Here is a 21,641-nt window from a genome sequence, read left to right as displayed (position 1 = left end):
ATATCTAGCTTGAGGAAGTTTTGTTCACACAAGGTGGCAAAGTCATCAACGACTGGTCCGTGGCTCCACCTGTTGGCCTGTAGCAGGCTAACAATGACAGAGTCGTCAGTAAATTTGATTATGTGTCTTGAGTGGTGATAGCTCTTGCAATCCTTTGTGTATAGGACAAAGAGTAAGGGAGACAATACACACCCTTGGAGGACCCAGTAGAGGAATGCTTCTTGTTAGATAAAACATTGTTGACTCTCACCCTCTGGGTTCCGTCTATGTTCTGTTTGTCTATCTACCCCATGTTTGTGTGGGTTTCCTCTGGGAACTCGTTTCCTCCTACTTTCCAAAGACATGCAGGTAGGTTAATTGGCTTCTAGGAATAGTGGTCTTAGTGTGGGTTTTTGTCTTTGTGCGCTCTGTGATAGACTGGCATCCCATCCAGGGATGTATCCCAGCTTGTGCCACAGACGAAAGGCTAGACCACCATGGCTCTGAATGGGCTAAGTGGTCAATCCTCACTTTGTGTCTGTTTCTTGCCAAAATAAGCTCTGGAGCCCCCCAATCCTGAATTGCGTTGAGAGGTAAGGAAATGAATGGATAGATAAAACTAGACAGTTAACTAATAATCTATTCAATCGTGAATAGGCAAAAATTATTCTGAGTCAGTAACTGGAAATGTAAGGATTTTTAATTTTGTGACTACCACTTTTTTTGTAGATCTATGCAGCCCATAACACTGATTCTGGCGGTTTTATAGACTATTTGAGCTTCAAATAGAGCAGATGCTGTTCTAAGCTCTGCATAGTTTATCTGAGGTTCATTCTCATTGTTAAAGTTATTATTACTATCCAAGCAGGTAGCTGCGTCAGCATGCATAGGTTGCAAAGGAACAAGTAAAGGTTTATTCCATGCTGAAAAGAGAAGAAAAGAAGCAACATTTCGGCTGTGGAGCCTTCTTGGGGTATGAAGAAGGCTCCCGAAGAAGGCTCCACAGCCAAAACATTGTTTTTCTTCTCTTTTCAGCATGAATAAACCTTTACTTGTTCCTTATTACTATCCATTTTTTAAGAGGCTTTTGCTCCGTTGCAAATCCTACTCTTATTTTGATCTCTAAATAATATCCAACTCCTAAAATCTTCGAATTTTTCAAAAGTTTCAACATTTTTTCTTCCAAGACTTGAACCTATTTGAACATCATCTACTTCAAAATGCAATGACAATAGACAGAAATGGCATGCAACAGTTTTACAAACCAGATTTATTTGTCAAAATTCTTTCTCTAGGCACAATGGTGACATTTTATACATTTCAATTTCTGAATAAAATGAGGTACTTCAAAGTGCAATGGTTTAAATTCTATATGTCTGTGATACACTTGGGCAGTTTATTTTCTCAAGAAAAGAAAACACTCCATTCAGTAAGAAAAAAATATACAGTATATACCATTTCATTTAACCACAAACGCTGTACTGGTTAAGTTTGTACCTAGGTTTTCACAGCAGGAGACATCATGGTTCAGACTTTTCTTTTGAGCAATTTCAATGTCAAACAAAGCTATACTTAGTTAAATCAGACATTTATCACCAAAGATGATTAAATGACCAATTTAATGGGGAAAAAGGTGAATGGTTTTGTTTAATCACTGGCACGTTATCTCCCTGAGATTGAATGACCACTAAAACAATGGAATATCTTTAAATGGTACAAGCAGAGCAAAGGGAATCCTTCCTTTTAAAACAGGGTGTCAGACTTAGTGTCTCATGGTTTTTGCTCACTAGAGCTCTCAATGTCATTATTGGTTTAATTATTTAACTAACCACATAACTGGAATAGAGCAGCATTACTGCCTTGCAGCACTGGGACCCTGGGTTCAATTCCTGAAGTGCTATCTGAATGGACTTTGTATGTTCTCCCTGGGTTCACATGGGTTTCCTCCCACTGTTCAAAGACATACTGTACTGGTAGGTTATTGTCTCTGGTGTGAGTCTGTGCATGTCTGTGTCTGCCCTAAGATGGACTGGTGTCCCATCCAGAGTGTATCCTGCCTTGCGCAAGTTGTTTGCCAGGATAGACTTTGGCTTCCTCACAATGCTGTATTGGATACTGATTAGAAAATGGATGGTAATACACCTAACCAGGCTCTGATGTGTCTTCCAAGTAATCATACATTTAATAAAGTGAATGTCTTCATTAATCACCTGTAAATAATTTACAGGAAGACCTTACGTCTAAAAAATAATTAGTTTAACAACATTAGAAATGAGAAAAGTTGCAAATAAGAGCAGACTATTGGATCTACCTAGCTCATTTGGTACTTAGTAGTTATTTCATCCAAGGATGTTATCTAGCTAGTTCTTGAAAAAAGCCAGTGTGTCAATAAAATGGATGATTAGCTTGTTTTATACTCCCATAAGAATTTTGGTAAATTATTGCCTGCTGTTCTTGGTTTATATTTATATATTTATAGATTGTTCAATTCATTGGTCCAGTTGAAACTGAAAGCAGAAGACATTCCTCCAGCAACTGACAGCCATATGTGACACCTTTTGTTCTTTATAGACTACCAAGTCAACAGACGTGTTACACATTTACAGTATGTCAGAGCAATGACCAAATCCATTTACATGAAGGAATGGTTACAGGATATAATGCTAATCACTGCAGGGAATACCCTTTTCCATTACTCATATAATGAACATGGTTTTCTCATCAAATCAATTCTTGTCTTTTTAGAAACAATACAGCTCCAGACCATTTAATATAAAAGAAGATGTACAACTTGTAATAATATTATAATTACTACTAATAATAATACTTTCAAACGTGTGTGATTTATATGGGAAATGGATTTCTGTTGAGTAGTGAAACACTAAAGGTAGATACAGTAACTGCTTGGTGTACCACTGTTTTAGAATTTGAACCAAAGAGTAAGTAAAACTTCATACTAATGTAGCAGATAAACTGCACAGTGAAATGGCAGTATATTGTGCATGGTTTTTTGAAAAGTAAAAAAAAAAAGTTAATCAAGAAAACAAAGTTCTACAAACATAACATTTTTCAAATCCTGCTCATAAAATTAATACAAAATGATTTATATTATTCTCTACAAGAAAAGAAAGATTCATAGTTTCATTTTTGTAGAAACACCAAATGCACATTTCAAGAGTATTAATTTAAAATCTACAGTGGTCAACTTGAAATATATATACTGAGCATCAAAAGAATCTTAGCTCTCAAAAACTGCAACAAATGCATAATGTTCGTAAGATTATGGCAATCTTTTTTGAAAAGGTGCGTTGACATTTTATTGAACAGACGTGACAGATGCAGTAATATGCCTAACGCTGATTATCATCTGCCATCAGCTGGAGGTCTTCCATGAGAGACACAGGTTAGCAGCATGTGAGGCCACCACTGGAAGCAATACAAGCTGTACAAGTGCAATGCGTGCTTTGTACCTGGCCCTGTTGTAGAATTAGACCAGAATGTGCCTGTTCACTGGATTCTGAGCCCTAAATCCCATCACTTTTCCCAGAGTATTCTGCACATGAACAGTGGAGTTCATAAATTGGTGAGTAGGGCATCAACACGAGGCATCCTCACCTCACAACAAAGTCGTAGTGATGAGCATCATGAGGATGTGCGTGGTTCTCCTACACTGTTGTCGTGCCAGGACGAGCCAGAAGTAAGGGCAGGAAGGGCGTGATCACTAAAGCACTGTGCTCTCAATCCTATATGAGTGGAGGACTGTAGAAACTAGATGATGGTGGTCAGGTCATCACCCCATCAGTTGCTGTGAGGTCTCATGAGGTCTCCCAGATTGTGGCCGGCCTGTGTTCGGCTGTAACATCTTGTCAGCACGACACTTCCACAGGGTGAACAGCAGAGTGTGGGATGGCCTCCAGGCATCCAGATGGCATGAAACCACTGTGTTGAGGATAAGTGGGACACATTGCTTCCATTCTGTGTTTTCTTTCTTGATTTACATCAGGCTTCATTGTGGGCCCAATTAGATCTCGATACTGAGGTGATTTAGTGCTTGTGCAACAAAGTTTGGGGTGTGTCATAGTAAGATGATCAATTCATCGAAATGAAGACTTACTGTACATATGTAATTATCACATAACCAAATACTTCATTTTTTAAAAGCCTACATAGGCTAAACACAGTGATATGTTTCTTTTGATGCTCAGTATCATTCATGTCCTAAGAAAAACATTCAACGTGGCTTTTTCGCCACTGTCTTCAGGTTTAAACAAAAGGCACATCCTCCCCTTCACAGTCGGGTCTCCTTGTCTGGGTGGCAGTCTGATGTCCTTATCAAGTGGTCACCGTGAAAAGAGTTCACCTCTTCCTTCCTCAAGGATTCCACCTCTGCTCCTCTGTTGGCGAGCGAGTCTTTTGCTTCATGTTGTACGTGTTTCTTCAACAGCGCAAACACAGCCACACATGGGAAAAACGATACAGTTCGCAAGCCCAAAGTCAGCCCTAGGTACACTACTCTGGAAAGAGACAACAGCATACAGCTTATTAATGAAACATATCTGCATATGAATCCCACCTATGAAAAACCAATGAAAATATCACAGTTCACACACAAGCTATCTAAATAAAATATTCAGAAAGTATTTTTTTTGATACCTTTATCATATGGATCTGAATGCTTTAAAATAAAACAAATAAACATTGTGGTCATTCTGTTTTCAAGTCACTTTAAAATATTTTTTCCCCTCCTCCAGCACATTGCAACACACATGGGAGTGAAGGGAATATAATCACACAAGAGGGCAATTCACTTACTAGAGCATTCATATAAAGAACACAAGCATAACAAATGTTAAAAGAACTTGGAAACTGACCACATAGTAAGTGAGGGTCCTGAAATGGTCAAGACTGCTGTTTTTTTCTTCAAATTGCTTGTTTTATGATTGTGGGTAAAAATGGTTGCAAAATGGCTTGCAAACAGTATTTGCAGTTATGCTAGTTACATTTCCAGTACATTTAAACCTACTACATGCATAATACAGTGCACTAGTCTCCTAAGCAGCTATCAGTGTAATGCTACTCTTCAGGGGATGTTTGGCTAAGATAAAACTAGTACTTGTGAGCACCTGCAGCTTTTGTGCATAAATCTGATAAGTTGTTTGTGGTAACATAATCAACACACTAAAGGCTACAAACAAAGCAATGGAACAATTTCCCAATGACTGTTAATTCATTTGCTTACTGTGAAGACTAAATTAACTTAGCAGTAGTCTACATTAAAAGAAAATGGACTGACAACTATTTTACAATCAGACTAAACCCTGGCTCCAAGTATGAAGGGCTATTTATTTAATTCAAAATTATAACTATGTTCTTGGGACTACAGTAGTTTTAAGCACTATCCTAAAAATCCTAACCCTAACCCCTTGTGTCTTTTAATTATGAATGTTACCTAAGGCTCACAAGAAATGAGAAGAATTTTATTGGATCAAGATCAAGTAAGGTAACTCCAAACTGAAAAGTAGAAAGAAGCAGCACAGCATTTTGGCTATTCAGCTTTCTTCAGATATGGAGTTAGGGTTAGAGTTCAGGCACACCTGAAGAAGGCTTAATTAACAGCTGAAACACTCTGTTTCTGCTTCCTGCTTTTCAGCGTGAAATTAAGATTTACTTTCCTTGTTACTTTGCAGCCAATGCATGCTGAAGCAGTTCCTCAGATACTAACACTCTATATAGCCAGCAGCCATATCACTCTGCAACTGACAACTGGCAACCCACTAAAGCTGAGCCTGGTCAGAACCTGGATGGGAGACCTCCTGGGAAAAGGTTGCTGCTGGAAGAGTTGTTAGTGGGGCCAGCAGGGGGCGCTCACCCTGTGGTCCATGTGGATCCTAATGCCCCAGTATAGTGACGGGGACACTATACTGTAAACAGGTGGCATCCTTCGGATGAGACGTAAAACCGAGGTCCTGACTCTCTGTGGTCATTAAAAATCCCAGGGCGTTTCTCAAAAAGAGTGCCATAACCCCAGCGTTCTTTCCAAATTTCCCATTGGCCCTTACCAATCATGGCCTCCTAATAATCCCCATCTATGAATTGGCTTCATTACTCTGGTCTCCTCCCCACTGATATGAGATGTGTGGTGATTGTTCTGTGATGTGTGGTGATTGTTCTGGTGCACTATGGCTGCCGTCGTATCATCCAGGTGGATGCTGCACATTGGTGGTGGTGGAGGGGAGTCCCCATTATATGTAAAACGCTTTGAGTGCAGTGTCCAGAAAAGCGCTATATAAGTGTAAGCAATTATTATTTTTATTATTATTATATGCCTCTAAAATGCCAAAGCATCACTGAAAAGTATTTTGCCACTTGGAAAATTACCTGTAAGCATTGGTGTCATATAGCCTGCATGCTCCCTGTCCTCCACATTTCTTCCTGCCCCACTTCACACAGGTTGTGTCTATAAGAGCCCCAAAATATATGGGGGCAGGGATTCCAGCTGGAAAAAGCAACACTCAGATAAAACAGATGTTGTAATCTAATACACTGCTATTGCAATACTGTAGCTATGAAAAAACAGAGGTAAAAATGTGCATGCACTAGAATTTGTTACAGTTGCCCAGGTTATCCACATATGTCAAATTAAGCCAAAGGTGTTATGTATAAAATCTAGATCTGGATGATTATTAGTCTAGAACTTTTTATATTGCTGATTCTTCATAAAGCCAAATGAGATACACTGACATGGGCCATACAGACAAACTGTCTTTCTTTTTTTCTGCAATTTCCCTCACGGGATCAATAAAGTATGTATCTATCTATCTTTCACTACTATCCAAATTGCCATTAATTACCTAATGCAAGATAAATTCTTAAATTACAGGTAGTAGACAGGGGAATGTTTGTTTAGACATTGGGGACATTTGATGTTAGGGGTGTGTGTGTTTGGATTGAGAATTGGTTATTAGAAATCAGAGGGTACTGATAAGGAGTGAATGCACAAATTAAGGTAATGTAATTAGTGGAGTACCACAGGAACTTATACTAGGACTCCCGCTCTTACAAATTTCTGTCAATAATCTAGACTATGGTATAGTTAGTCAACTAGTCAAATGGTCTGAAGGAAGTGAGCGAATTTAGTTTTGAAGAGAGAAGACGATGAAGGGACATGATTCAAGTTTTCAACGTCCTCAAAGGCTTGTCAAAGTCAACTCGGTGACCTTCTTTAGATTAAACAGTGAAACCTGAACCAGACAACACAATCAGAAACTAAAAGTAAATGCATTTAAAACTGAAAATAATGTTTCTCAGTATATAAGGCTTTTTTTTTTTACCATTTTCTGTTCTGACAGTTTTTGGCACTTTATTTACAAAAAGGGCTGTGGGAACTTGGGAACATGTTGTTGAAGCAGATGCCTCTTCTTGTTTGTAATAATTTTTGTGTTCTTCAATTAACATACATATTTAGATAAGATTATGGAGACAGACCATTTTTTAACCTTTTGAGTCCACTATAAAATTCAAATCTGAAACTTCTTAGTTCAAAAAGACACTAATCTCAACATAGATATAAAAAAGAGGCTGATGCCATAGTCTTTTAAATTTAAAACGGGTCATGCAGGCCAAAGGTAATATACGTTTAGCCAACAATAAACTGTAGCTGTCTGAGTTGCAGTGAGAGCAATGTTACAACTAAGTTACTGCCAGTGCTGGACCAATACGTGCAGTTTACCTGGGATACTATCTGGGTTGTTTAGATTGTTTAACATGAATAATTACATAACATTTAACAAAACTCACCAAGTGTTCTGGTGGCCAGTGTGTGGAATCCTAAGGCCAGTGATTTTAATTCTGGTTTAATGCACCTAGAAGGAAATTGGTTGCACATTTGACTAAGCAACAGAAACAATAATAATAAAACAATAATGTATGATATATTTCACATACATATAAAAGGACTATCTTCTATTTGTCTTTTAGTGAATGCCTGGAAAAATATATAAAAAACCAAACCATGCTGAGAACAAAATGCAACATGAAATGTTTGGACACATCACTCTTTGTCTCCCTCATGTGGGTACTCTAAGCTATGTGATCTCTGAATGAAAACTACAAGAAATTGTTTCTATATGTATTATTCACACATAACGTCTGCATTTTAGAGTGGGAAAGCAATAAAAATGCAATTTTAGGCTATATATTCACAACTGAAAATCAATCAATGCTGTGATGTTAAAATTGCACAATGCACTAGACAAATCACATTCAGTATACTCACAATTTTGGTCAATGCACAATTTTAGTTATACAAAAGATATTGCTGCTCTGCACCACAGAGCAAAGCAACCAGACACATTTTTTGTTGCTTGAGGGAATGTTAATTCTAAATGTAACTGTGTGGAAGTGCATGTAAAACTGGATCAGGAAGCATTTCTTTATATAAAGGACTGTAGGACTATCCTACCATGCTACCCTGCCATGTTTTTGAAGCTGAAAACCCTGGTTTCTCATCCTGACAGGCAGGCCAGATGGGTCAAATTGTCCCCTCATTTATAATATTTCTTACAGAGAAGACTTGTATCTACCCTGGCAACACAGTAATTCGTCATACAGTACATGCCAATAAAGCTCACTGAACTTGAATTTAAAAAGCAAATTTACTGGAACAGTGAAGTGAAATTAATCATTTCTGCCCAATTCATGATTTCTCTACTAATGAAATAAGTATTTCAGTTCAAGAGATTAATATAGGCAAAATTGTATAATTTTAGTATCTCAGTCATACTGTATAAAGACTCCATAGCCTGTATATTTTTTTAAACAGAGCAACATAAGTTTCTCATTTTTTGTACCTAACATACTTTTCACTGTAATTCAAGTATACTGTATGTAGGTCTACCACAGCATTAATTCATATTGCAAGTATGTTTAATGTGTATTCTCATTTTTAATGGTCACTGAACACCAGTGCCCATGTCTTCAGAAAGCAGTACTGCTGTTGCATCTACAAACGCCTGGGTCATCACTGTTTTCTGTCACCTGAAGCTGCAGGTGAAATGAGCCACAGCTTTACCTTATTAACAGTATGTATCCTGGTGTACCTCCCAAAGAGATGACAAAGGACGTGAGGACAGACAGTGCTAAGAAATAGGGGAAGACCTTTTCACATCCTTCCCTGTGCTGACAGTGTCCCAGAACTGCTGTGAGATTCCCAGTGGCAGAGCCAGCGGCCATCAGACACTTGCAGTTATCAAACACCTGATGCAGAAAAAGAGCGTTAGTTGAAGTGAAGAACATTGAAGAAGAACGCTCATTTAAAAACGGGGAGGACTGAGTTTGCAGTTTCAACTGAGAATAAAAATTGCTTACTAGGAAAAAGGTGAAAAACAAATAAAATAAAAAAAACTTCATTGAATGTTGGTATTACCATATGTATAAATGTCTATCTACTGTAGCTCATAGATCACCAGCCTAAAACCTTGGATCTGCACGAGAGGTCTCGGTGGTCTATGAATCAAGAGTACCGTTGCCAAGCTGTTACAAGAATAGCAAACCTTTAGAGGCCTGTTATTATGTTTATTCCTGCTGAGATGATCACAATACAGTACAGTACTGTATACAGTGGTAGTAGATATAATAATAATAATAATAAAATAATATATCGCACCTGTAAAGGTGGCTTCTCAAACAGCTTTGCAAGAACAGCAACAAAACAACAACAACAACAACGACAAAATATACAATGAAAATACACAATGAGAGAAGACAGTAGATGGGGGTACAGTAGGAGCAAAGGGGTATATAACATAAAAGTTAAGTATTGAAATGTAAGAAAAAAAGTATTTAAGTAAGATTTGAAGGAGCTTAGTGAAGGCGACTCTGATATCTTTATCAGTTCCAGAGCCTTTGAAGCCCCATCATCCACAGAGTGCAGACAGGCTTGGGGGGACAGACAGGAGACCAGAATTAGAAGAGTGAAGGTTGCGAGGTGGGGATAAGGATGATAGCAGGTCAGACAGGTACTGTGGTGCCTCAGTGAGCATGAGGATTTTGAAGTTGACACAGAACTTCAAACTTCAAGGACTCTAGGGTAGGAGTAATGTGATCACTTGCATTAGACCTGGTCAGGATTCTGGTTGCCGGATTCTGGACATACTGAAGTTTGCTCAATGTGGATCAGGCAATAAGACTGCTAAATAGCCAGCCCGCAGCTCCTTCAGAAAATCACCCGTAATAGCTACATGGACATACAGTTATCATTGTATTCAGCATACTGCACTACTTCCACATAATGTATTGCATACACCCTGGACACATCACAGCTCTATTTATACTGATTTTTGTCTGAGTTTATTTTATTCAATTTTCATTGCATTATTATTTATTATGTAACCTTATTTTTTTTCATCTTAATTTTGTAATTTTTATCCCTGGTGGTTTCCTGTAGCTGCTGGTGAGACTTACACAATGATTAGGAGGAATTTTAGACCATTCCTCCTTACAAAACTGTTTCAGTTCATTGATATTTCTGGGATTCCTTGAGTGAGCAGCTCAGGTAATGCCACAGCATCTCAATTGGGTTGAGGTCTGGACTCTGACTTGGCCATTCTAGAACACGAATTTTCTTCTGTTTAAGCCATTCTGTTGTTGATTTACTCCTGTGCTTCAGGTCATTGTCTTGTTGCATCACCCAACTTCTATTAAGCTTCAGGTGACAGACCGCTACCCTGACGTTCTCCTGTAAAATTTCTTGATACAATTCTGAATTAATTGTTCCCTCTATGATAGAAAGCTGTCCAGGCCCTGGGGCAGCAAAGCAGCCCCACCATGCTTCACGGTTGGGATGAGGTGTTGGTGTTGGTGTGCAGTGCTTTTTTTCCTCCAAACATAGCGTTGCACGTTTCTGCCAAAGAGTTCAACTTTTTTCTCATCCGTCCACAGGACATTGTCCCAGAAGTGTTGTGGAACATACAGGTGGTCTTTTCCAAACTTGAGACGTACAGCAATGTTTTTTTTTTTTGGAGAGCAGTGGTTTCCTTTTTTTTTTTGTTTTGTTTTATTTTTTATTTTTTAAATGACAAGAAAAAAACAAAGACATACAAATAGAGGAAAAAATACATCCACTGACACAGGAGATAAAAAAAGAAAGAAAAAGTACTGAAATATTAATATTTAAATATCTTCAAAAGGGTTATAAATGAAGCCAAGGGAAAAAATAAATAAATAAAAGCATCAAAGATTCTTCAGTTTTTACCACATAAACACAATCATATATAGAAAAATCTCTCGTTTAAAATAACATCACTCCTTTAACAGAAATAACATTTTTACTCAGTCCTACGTGATTGCTGTCAGGACCTGGGACAGGACAGTGTGTTTCTGAAACATAAGGTAGACTGCTTTATACCAGCCTCAAATCCAAGGAAAGAACAAAGCTGATAACAAGGCAGTGCCGGATTTCCTTTCTCACCTTGCTATGCAATGATGTTCCAGAAACCAGTACTGGAAGCACTCCAAGCCCGTGACCCCAGTCCGCTCCGTGAGCAAAGACAGGGGTGATCCATGTACCTGAGCTCTGCAGTGGTGCCCGACCCTGCCAGGCATTTCCACTGCTCTCTAGAGGCGGTAGTTCTAGGTATGTATTGACCAAACGCTAATGTGCTGGTCTTTGGATCCAGCGACCAGCAGCCTCTGGTGGTCATGTCGAAGCCAAGTTCCTCTGGTCCTCCCGGATAGACAGATTGGAAATCTCTACTGAGACCTGCAGCTGGAGTGTTTGATTTCCATCAGGTGACCAGGCCCAGATGATGGTCTCCGCAGAGCCAGCAACACCTCTCAGCTTCCCCTGGTTAAAGTCAAGGCACTTGACCAGCTGTCCAAAGGCAGACAGGCGGCTTTACAGCCTCTGTGTGGAGAAACCCACAGGGTGACTAAGCCGTCCTCGTGGCCCGCAGGTAGCCGGAGACTGCAGCTGGAGTTAGGCTGCCAGAGCCTTGGACACATGGGCGTGCCCAGCCAAGCCTTCGGGTTTGGGGCTGCAGACCGGCACCTGCTGGGGGGCACGGACACCTGCGCATTGGCCAAATCTACTCTGGTGAGCGCTAGCAGCCAGTGCCCTATCTCCTACTTCAGCACAGATCCCTGGCAGAATCCCACATTCCCTACGACGAGGAAGCTGGTCCACTGGCTCCTCCCCCTGCTTCGGTCCCACGGGCACACATGCATGTCCAGGCCCCAGCTGGAGTGTCACTCCAGCTGCGTACGTGCATGTCCCAGTCCTGGCTTCAGCACACCCAGAGAGTCACTGCAGTTGCTCGGCTCCAACACGCCCGGAGAGTCACTCCAGCTGCACATGTACATGTCCCGGCCCTGACCTCTGCACACCCGGAGAGTCACTCCAGCTGCACATGTACATGTCCCGGCCCTGTCCTCTGCACACCCGGAGAGTCACTCCAGCTGCACATGTACATTTCCCGGCCCTGACCTCTGCACACCCGGAGAGACACTCCAGCTGCACATGTACATGTCCCGGCCCTGACCTCTGCACACCCGGAGAGACACTCTGGCTACCTGGATTCAACATGCTAGTGGAGCCGCTCGGCGGAAGCCAGCTGAACTCGTTCCTCATTTACAAAGTTAAGATATTTCCACCAGTCTGAGGCTCAAATCACATGTATGATTTAGTTAAAGCAACAGTCTGCATCACATTTCTGAACAGCAGTCCCACTCATAATCGTACTGTGGCTTCTCCTGTGGAGCTGACAGCTGTGTCCTGAACCAGCCAGAAAGCTGTACCCTGTGGCTTTTTCTTTCTGTTTTAGGACATAGGATAATGTCATAATAAAAAGACATTACAAGAAAAGACTTGACAAGAGAGAAGTAAGTAAAAGTATAAGAGGGAGATATTATGGTGAGAATTGGTATAGTACGCTCATTACTTAAACAGGAAAAATATTACAACAGTAGTCATTCCAGGTGAGAATGACAGGGGGGTGCGAGTGATATCAGCTCCTGCAAAAGCAAAAGTCACATGTTGATAATCTGTTATTCACGGATTGTTAATGTGTACATATTATGTATGTTATGACAACTATGTATATGGAAGCGTGAACTAAATATTAAAACTGCCAATAAACGGGCCCAGAGTTTCTTCAAAATGTGTAGTTTGGTTTTTAATGGAGGCTGACACTTTTTCTATTGTCATGTGGTCCGTGAGATTTAATCATTGTGTGACACTAACTGTATTTCTAGACTTCCAGTTAGAAAAAAATGACTTTTTTTTGCAATAGTGAAAGCAATAAGGATTATCCGTGGCTTTTGAATTGGTGGATCAAATACCGAGAGATCTCCAAGTAAACATAGAGAGGGAGATAGTGGAATGCTGCGACTCATGAAAAGGGACATTCTATTGATAACTGCTTGCCAAAAATGTGTATTGTTGGACAGAGCCAAATAGAATGAAAGTAATTATCTGGAGTATCCAATGTACAGTGTGCACATGTATCTGAATTTATTAAGCCCATTTAATACACTTTATACATTTTATGTTGAGTAAAATGCACTCTATGAATCACAATCATATTGAATATGGTGTATGTTAATATTATTAGTACATTGAGAAGGTATTCTTGCACATCTGTGCCCAGAACTCAGTGGCAGGACTGAGTGCTAAATCTTTTTCCCACTTTGTTATTGGGAGGTACATTGTTGAATCAAAACTCAACAGTAATGAGGATTTCTTCTATTAACCAAGATGGCTGTAAATTGCTGTGTGTTATATTAATTCTGGACTTAATGACTGATTTTAACTGATGCTAGTGGAGATATTGTTCTTTCCAAATACCATATTTCTCAACGAGTTCATTAAAGGGTATGAAAATGTTGTTCTCAAGAATGTGACTCAGATGCATGATACCTTATTGTTTCTAATCTTTAAAGAGAATTGTTTTACTGTTAATTCAAAAGTCGGAGAGCAGTGGTTTCCTCCGTGGTGTCCTTCCATTAACACCATTCTTGTTCAGTGTTTTTCTTATAGAGGACACATGAACAGAGACTTTGGCAAGTTCAGGAGATTTCTGCAGGTCCTTTGCTGTTACCCTAGGGTTCTTTTTCACCTCCTTTGGCACTGCACACTGCGCTCTTGCTGAGAACTTTGCAGGACGCTCACTCCTAGGGAGAGTAGCAACAGTACTGAATTTCCTCCATTTGTAGATAATTCGTCTTACTTTGGATTGATGAACACCCAGGCCTTCAGAAATGCTTTCGTAGCCTTTTCCAGCTTTATGCATCTCTGCAATTCTTCTTCTAAGGTCCTCTGATATTTCATTTGATCAGGGCATGGTTCACATGAACAGTTCTTTCTTGAGAAGAGCAGACTCTGTCAGTAACCAACCTTTGTGTGCCTTTTTTACAGGGCAGGGCACCTCCACCCCACACCTCCAATCTCATCTCATTGATTGGAACACCTGACTCCAATTAGCTTTTGGAAAAGTCATTAGGCTAGAGGTTCACATACTCTTCCCAACCTAGACTGTGAATGTTTAAACGATGCGACAAGAAGAAGTACAATTGTTTGTGTGTTATTAGTTTAAGCAGATTGTGTTTGTCTATTATTGTGACTTAGTTGAAGACCACATTTTTCTGAGTAGTTAATGCAGAAATCCAGGTAATTACAAAGGTTTCACAACTTTTTTCTTGCAACTGTATGTGTCAAACGTCAAGCCCGACTCAAATATTACCCCCAAATTTTTCCATTTAGACAGAAGCTCAAGTACAGTGCCATCCATAGACAGGGTTACTGCATTAGCTTTACAAAGCTGAAGGGGGGTTCCGATAGCATGACTTCAGTTTTTTCACAATTTAGATGAAGGAAGTTTTGAGTCATCTATGTTTTTATGTCAGAGATGCAATTAGATAGAACAGAGACAGCCACAACAGGTTTGGTATTGATGTAGATTTGAGCATCAACTGTATAGAAATGATAATTTAGGCCATGTGATCTTAAAAGTTGACCAAATGGGAACGTGAACCAGGGGACTGTGTATCAGGTTCTGAGGAACACCAGACTTAAAAAGTCCAATTTCAGAGCTAAATATGCCAAGAGAGCCAATGTGAAAGCGATCAGTTAGGTTTGACTTGAACCGTTTAAGAGCAGTGTCAGAAACTCTAAATACAGTCTCAAGATGAGAAAGTAAGATATCATGGTTATCAGTGACGAAAGCAGCACTGAGATCAAGAAGAATAAGGACAGAAAGACAACAAGAAGCCATTAGAAGATGGTGACTTTAATAAGGGAAATTTCTGCGCTGTGCTGGAAACCAGATTCGAGGAGTTCGAAGAGGTTATTTCCAAGGAGATGATTATAACTGTAACGGCACATTCCAAAATTTGTGAAAGAAAGGGCAAATTGGAAATGGGGAGAAACATTTTTAGATTGTCTAAAGGCATGTTTGTTTTCTTGGCACAGGGGTAAAGAGTGCAATTTTAAGGACCGTTTGTGTGACACCCAGTGCTCAAGGATTCATTTATTATACTGAGGACAATGGGGCAAAGAGCAGTGAAAACAGGGCTGAAATAAAGTGGAAGGAATGGGCTCTAATAGGCAAATGGTGAAATTCATATGCTAGACCTGTTTACTGATGGATGCAGAGTCAAGAAGAAAGAAGGGAACAAGTAAAGCTAAGCTAGGCAAGCAGGGAGGAGCTGTGGAGGCGACAGGCATTGTGGACAGAATGTGATGCCCGATGTTGTCAATCTCTAAAAATGTGTGGCGAAGTTGGGATGAGGCAGGTAATGTGGTGGGGCAGTTTGGCTTCAGCAGTCTGTTGATGGTGGAGAAAAGGTATCTAGGATTGTTATGGTTATTTTCAATGACGTGAGAGAAGTAGCTGGATCCAGCAGATTCTATCGTATCCTCAGATACAGACAAGCGATCTTTCATGCTAGATTTTCTTACCGTATTTTTCCCAGATCCACTTGAAACACTGCAGCCAGCCAGACAAGGAGAAATGTAGGTTACTCCATTTGCACCACAAACTGGATCCCACTCCTTCCCTGAGCAAAGGCAACCAGAATTGCAGTCCGCGAACAATGACCTCTCGTGGTGAGAAACTTGCTGAACACTTCGTATGTACATGAAGAAAGAAAAGAAAAAAATGATTAAGTGTAGTTTTTATGACATGTGGAAGCTGTAACAAATACATACCAAACTATATCCATGTTGCATATAAAGTAGACAATGGATTCAAGCCCAGTGGTGCATGACCATTGTATTAAAGCATTTAAACCTTACGAATGAAAGAGAACCCAAAGGACCTCAAAGTGTTTAGCATACAGGAGGAGACCCATTTCATCTAACAAGTACACCAGCCCCTAGGGTGAGATGCAGTAGACTCACAGCAAATTAGATGGAGAAGGTAGATACTGCTGAACTAACTAAATTAGCTTTAGGAAGGCCATACTATATAATGCCCTACAGTATGAAGAATTTAGTCATGAAATCAGCTTCAGACTGACAACCAACAATCCTACTAATCAGAGTTAATGTATTACTGTTGGTCTTTGTCCCATTTTGTTTTTTACGTGACAGAGAAGGCAATATCATCAGTCAATAGCTCAAAGTGTCAGCCCTCACCAAGCTGGAATTTTAGTGCAGATGTAACAATGGTGTTTGGTGTCCTTACACATACCTAGTACTTTTCTGGACACTCCAATCAAAGCTCTTTACAGGTAATGGAGACTCCCCTCCACCACCACCAATGTGCAGTACCCACCTGGATGATGCGATGGCAGCCATAGTGCGCCAGTCCACTCACCACACACCAGCTATCAGTGGGGAGGAGAACAGAGTGATGAAGCCAATTCACAGATGAGGATTATTAGGAGGCCATTATTGGTAAAGGCCAATAGGAAATTTGGCCAGAATGCCGGGGTAACACCCCTTCTCTTTCCGAGAAATGCCCTGGGAATTTTAACAACCACAGAGATTCAAGACCTCAGTTTTACATACCATGTGAAGGACGGCGCCTTTTTACAGTATAGTGTCCCCGTTACTATACTGGGGCATCAGGACCCACACAGACCACAGGGGGAGCACATCACATATCACAAGTACCATAACATCCAGTATGGAAGTTCAGAATGCCATCTGAAGAGGCCTTTATATTGACCATAATAAGCCTCATTTTACACTGTGAGGCCTATTACATACACCACATGAAGTTTATAAAAAATATAGTATTATAAAAAACTTTCTATCAACATACCGATTAAAGTCTCTCATCACAATGCTTCTTGAAAGGAATAAACTTCACAAACTTGGTGCCCCTTGTTCTCTGATTTAAATGCTCTCCCACTGATAGATCGTGTGACCTCTGGCTTGTGTTTCACTTTTGATACAGAAGCAGTTCACCTGCTTGACTTTACCCATGCCTTTGAGAATAATAACAAAAGTCCCTAGCATCCTCTGCAGGATATAATTCTGCCTTGCACCCTGTCCTTGTGGGACTGGCTCTGGGATGCTGTGACTTCTTACCAGGAATAAAGGGCTTTTGGATGGATGGATATGCCCTAACACTACACATAAAATACAGGGATAATGCACAGCCTCCCTTGTGAAATATTTCTCTTATTACACAAAAAAATATACAGAGCATGTTTAATTATACCAATACTGTACATCCATGCAGTCTGCTCCAGTGAATACTTTTTATTATTTGGATCATAGGATATGAACATCTCATGTGTATTTTTGAGTTGTGTGGTGAAAAATAAATTTTAAAAAGACGTACCCGTTGTAAGCCACTGTCAGTCCTGCCACCCTAGAATTCTCACATCCCATGGAGAAGAAAAAGAGAGACAACACATAGCCAAGCAGAGATGTCCCCAGTGCAAATTTTGCTGCTCCCATCACACTTAGCTTGAACTTCTTCATAATCACGCCACCTGAGAATATCCCCAGTGCGACAGCAGGGATGTTGATGACTCCTGGAATTGGAATATGTTCCAAGTAACGCATCTCTTATACATAGACAAGACGTCTGACATGCAAGAGAGTCCAGGATCACTGTAGGGTTCATCACCACAAATAATGGCGGATCACAAAGATTGAGACTGTATCGTTCTGTGATAAATTCAGTCAAACCATATACTGTATTTCAATGGAACAATAAGGCATTATAATAAAGACTGTATATTATGGCATTTGTATAACCAGTGATAGACTAGGCATTACATTAGAATACTGTTTTATGCCTTAAATGCTGAACTAAAAAGTATTTTGTAAAATGTAGTAAATATTAAAGTTTAATATTAGTACAAATACATTACCATTGTATTACCCTGAATTCTTCACTTGGCCAAGTGTTTCCTAATGTACTTCATAAGTGGTAGTATTATAGAGTGTCATGGAGACAAGGTCTATGAAGTTGGCCCCCGTACAAAAAGCACAATGAAACCAACCACAACAGAGTTCATTCTCCATTTGTGCTGGTCTGTGCTGTTGAAATTAGCATCTGAGGTGCTTTTGTCCCAGAGATCTAGGGCCTTCTTTTCGGAGAGTTAGGTGACTCGTGTCGTCATCGTAGGGGTGCTGGGTAACATCACACCCCGATATTAGAAGTTGCTATATCTTGGAAACGAAAGCAGTACAAATGCTTCTTTCAACAGCACAAACGGAGCGAAAACAAATCAGGTGGATTTCATTGTTTGTGATACTTGTAGGGGGAGGGGGGGCAAAGTCACAGAGCCATGTTTTAAATAGTGAAGCTGAAGTCAGAGCTGGTGTTAAGTTTATTAAAGATTTTTAAAACATTACATAGGTAATACTGTATGGAGAATGTATGTTTTTGTAGATTGTTTTTCTTAATCAATAGAATACGATACAACTTGTGAATGTTGTCTTACAATGAAAAACAGAACAACAGCAGTCATAGACGGAGCGCTCATATGGAAGTGACACATACCCATTAAAAAGTTGGCTTTTGAGGCAGACTGTCCATAATGTTGCTCAATATATTTTGGCTTATACGTCACCATGCCAATCAGGGAGTTAAACTGGATGACAGTTACACACAAGTATAAAAAGTAAATTGGGTTTCCAAGAAGGTTTTTCAATGAGGGAAGGAATTCTAAAAGATAAAGGGAGTTTTATTAAGCATTGCCTCAGACAAGCTTATTCAATTACAAATCTGGCTTCTTATTATACCGTAACATATGAAATAAAAAAAAAAACATCTTAAACTGCACATGTTCAATTAATAATTTTGTATGTGCCTTGGCTTTAAACAGTGAGTATATCCCACACGTATAGATTTGAAGTAAAACACATAGTTTAAAGCATGCTGCAATGTAAAAGAAAAGAACACACATCTTAATCTCTGATGTTTAACATGGATAAACTAATACAAAAGCTGTTAAGGATCAGTCGAAAGGGATTACCTTTTGCCATTTCTGAAAAGTTGACAGGCTCTTCTGCTATGTATTTGTTTTCTATTTGAGATTCCTTGATGAACCTGGACTGCTCAGGTGAGCACTTTGAATTCCATCTTGTCCCGGGGATGGGCAGAGATTTTGGCAGGAACCAGAATGGTACTGCAGACAACAGAGTGATCACACCTGCGATGAGATAGCCCAGCCACCACGCTCCTACCCAGCGGGCATCTCCAGGGGTGATTGTGATGCTGTCTGGAAGTGGAACAAACACATTTATGCATGAAACTACAGAAGGAACAACAATAATGTCACATTTTTATGAATTACAAATAACGGACACCATTTTTAAATTGTCTTCTTTTTGTATTTAAAATTGCAATGTTCAAACAAAAAAAATGTGAAGTAGGTTGATTGTCATCAAATCCTTTGATTTTATTAAATATACAATTTGCATAATAATCAAACCCAGTAACTAAATACTGGGTAGAAGCACTTTTAGGTAGCATTTGCTGCTGTGATCAGTTTGAAGAGGTTTACGCAGTGGGATGGTGTAATTATTGCAATTTTGTCTTGTCAGGGTTGCTCCAGTTCAGACACGTTTTGGGGGGATCATTGATGGACTAACTTCTTCAAGTCTCCCCACAGAGTTTCTGTTAGATTCAAGTCAGATCTTTGTCTGGGCCACTCGAGGACATTCAGTGTCTTCTTGACACAACAGAAGTCTCACTGGAGCCTCAGTTCTGTGTTTTGGCAGGCTATCGTTTTGAAGTATGGATCTGTGACTCTGTGCTGACTCTAGCTGGTTTTCCTCTAGGATTCAGCTATAATTTGCACAATCTATTTTCCCTTAAACCCTGACAACTTTCTCAGTCCCTACTGAAAAGAAGCAGCCCCATACCTGGATGCTACCACCATTATGCTTGACTGGAATATGTGCTGTGCTGGGCTGGGCTTGAGCAAGACGTTTCCCTTTGCTCTGGGATTTAATTTTTGTCTTCTCTGACCACAAAGCTTTCTACCTCATGTCTATAGTATTACTGCATTTATATGCTTTGTCAAACACTAGTTCTCAGTAACTGCTTCTTTCTTGTCACTTGACCCTACTGGCCAGATTTTTGCAGGGTCTGGGATATTGTTGAAGTAAAATACACAAGCACGCAACTCAGACACAGAACTTTGCAAATCATACAAACTACTGTAGGCATCTCTAACCAGTTTCCTACTCGTCTGACAACTCAGTTAGGAAAGGCAGTATAATCTAGGTAGTTTCTATGGTGCACATTCCATTTCTGGATGAAGACTGGGAACTTCCACATTCTCTTTCAACTTTCTACTGATTGTCACGCCCTCTGCAGCCTGAGGGCGCTCCTACTCTGTCCTGTCCCTAGTTTCCTGCCTGGGCTATATATTTCTAAGCTTGCACTCTGCCCTCGCTCAGCATTGACGTTCGGATGTCCTGAGACCCGCCTAGCACCAGGTTGCCCCACGTCCGCTACCTGAGGGCATAGGTTTCTATACGGCACTCCTGAACTCTTTGCACTAACGAGCCCGGGCCTTTTTCCCGTTCCGCCGCTACGCATATGGGTCTTTTTCCGCTCTCCTGCTCTCCACGGTTAGTCCCTTTGGACGTCCGTGACACTGATTTGTTCTTCTGTACCACTCTGTACCATACTTGTTTCAGAATCTTTTTTAGTCTTCATTGTTGGTTTTTCCTGTCACAATGCGAGTTGTTACATACTGTAAAGTTCAATTTTGAATCTCCAAAGACAGGTGCATTTATTCATTTAAGTCAAGCTAAATCACTTTGATTACACAGTGACAGAGACTATTACAACAATTTTTTGTCAAACTCATATATTGCCTCTGAAGTGACTTAGAGTTGCAAGGTGAATTAATATGCATGCTTTCGTTCTTTCTTATTTTAAAATCCTTCTGTCCATCCAACTTGTTAAATTGCATGCCAATAAGTCAGATATAACATGACACAGAAAAATAACGAGAAGGTCCCTTCAACATCATAGAATATTTTGAAAAGCTGTTAAGTGTGGAGGACAAGGGAAAAATTATATTACGTTTACTCACCCATATCCACAAATCCAATGTCTACATATATTCTAGCACACAATGATCCTAGTAAGTAGCCAAAAACAGGACCAATAATGGATACTGCTTGGACACAGCCTGCAACAAATTGCAAAACACATGTTAGACATATGAAAGTGGTGTTTAAGACT

At 39.9% G+C, this 21,641-nt stretch overlaps 1 protein-coding gene and 1 pseudogene across 1 annotated transcript in view; both read right to left on the bottom strand.

The window, feature by feature from the left end:
- Positions 1-1,224: 1,224 nt before the first annotated feature.
- The window catches only part of LOC148829862 (solute carrier organic anion transporter family member 1C1-like), a 51,171-nt gene continuing 30,754 nt past the window's right edge, over positions 1,225-21,641 (bottom strand). Inside the window, exons 7-15 of the mRNA XM_088923465.1 lie at positions 21,490-21,588; positions 19,414-19,659; positions 18,939-19,103; positions 17,766-17,961; positions 15,932-16,097; positions 9,050-9,234; positions 7,777-7,841; positions 6,358-6,475; positions 1,225-4,493 (exon numbers count right to left, since the gene is read on the bottom strand). Coding sequence (XP_088779591.1) covers positions 4,268-4,493; positions 6,358-6,475; positions 7,777-7,841; positions 9,050-9,234; positions 15,932-16,097; positions 17,766-17,961; positions 18,939-19,103; positions 19,414-19,659; positions 21,490-21,588 — 1,466 coding nt within the window. The 3' untranslated portion in view covers positions 1,225-4,267. The remainder of the gene's footprint in view (positions 4,494-6,357; positions 6,476-7,776; positions 7,842-9,049; positions 9,235-15,931; positions 16,098-17,765; positions 17,962-18,938; positions 19,104-19,413; positions 19,660-21,489; positions 21,589-21,641) is intronic.
- LOC148829863 (guanine nucleotide-binding protein subunit beta-like protein 1) lies at positions 11,608-12,201 on the bottom strand (annotated as a pseudogene).

This window comes from Atractosteus spatula, chromosome 8 (genome assembly GCF_055471065.1).
Source record: "Atractosteus spatula isolate fAtrSpa1 chromosome 8, fAtrSpa1.hap1, whole genome shotgun sequence".
In the NCBI taxonomy this organism is placed as follows: Eukaryota; Metazoa; Chordata; class Actinopteri; order Semionotiformes; family Lepisosteidae; genus Atractosteus; species Atractosteus spatula.
The sequence above is the reverse complement of the archived record's forward strand: the minus strand, read 5'-3'. Positions and strand labels throughout refer to the sequence as shown.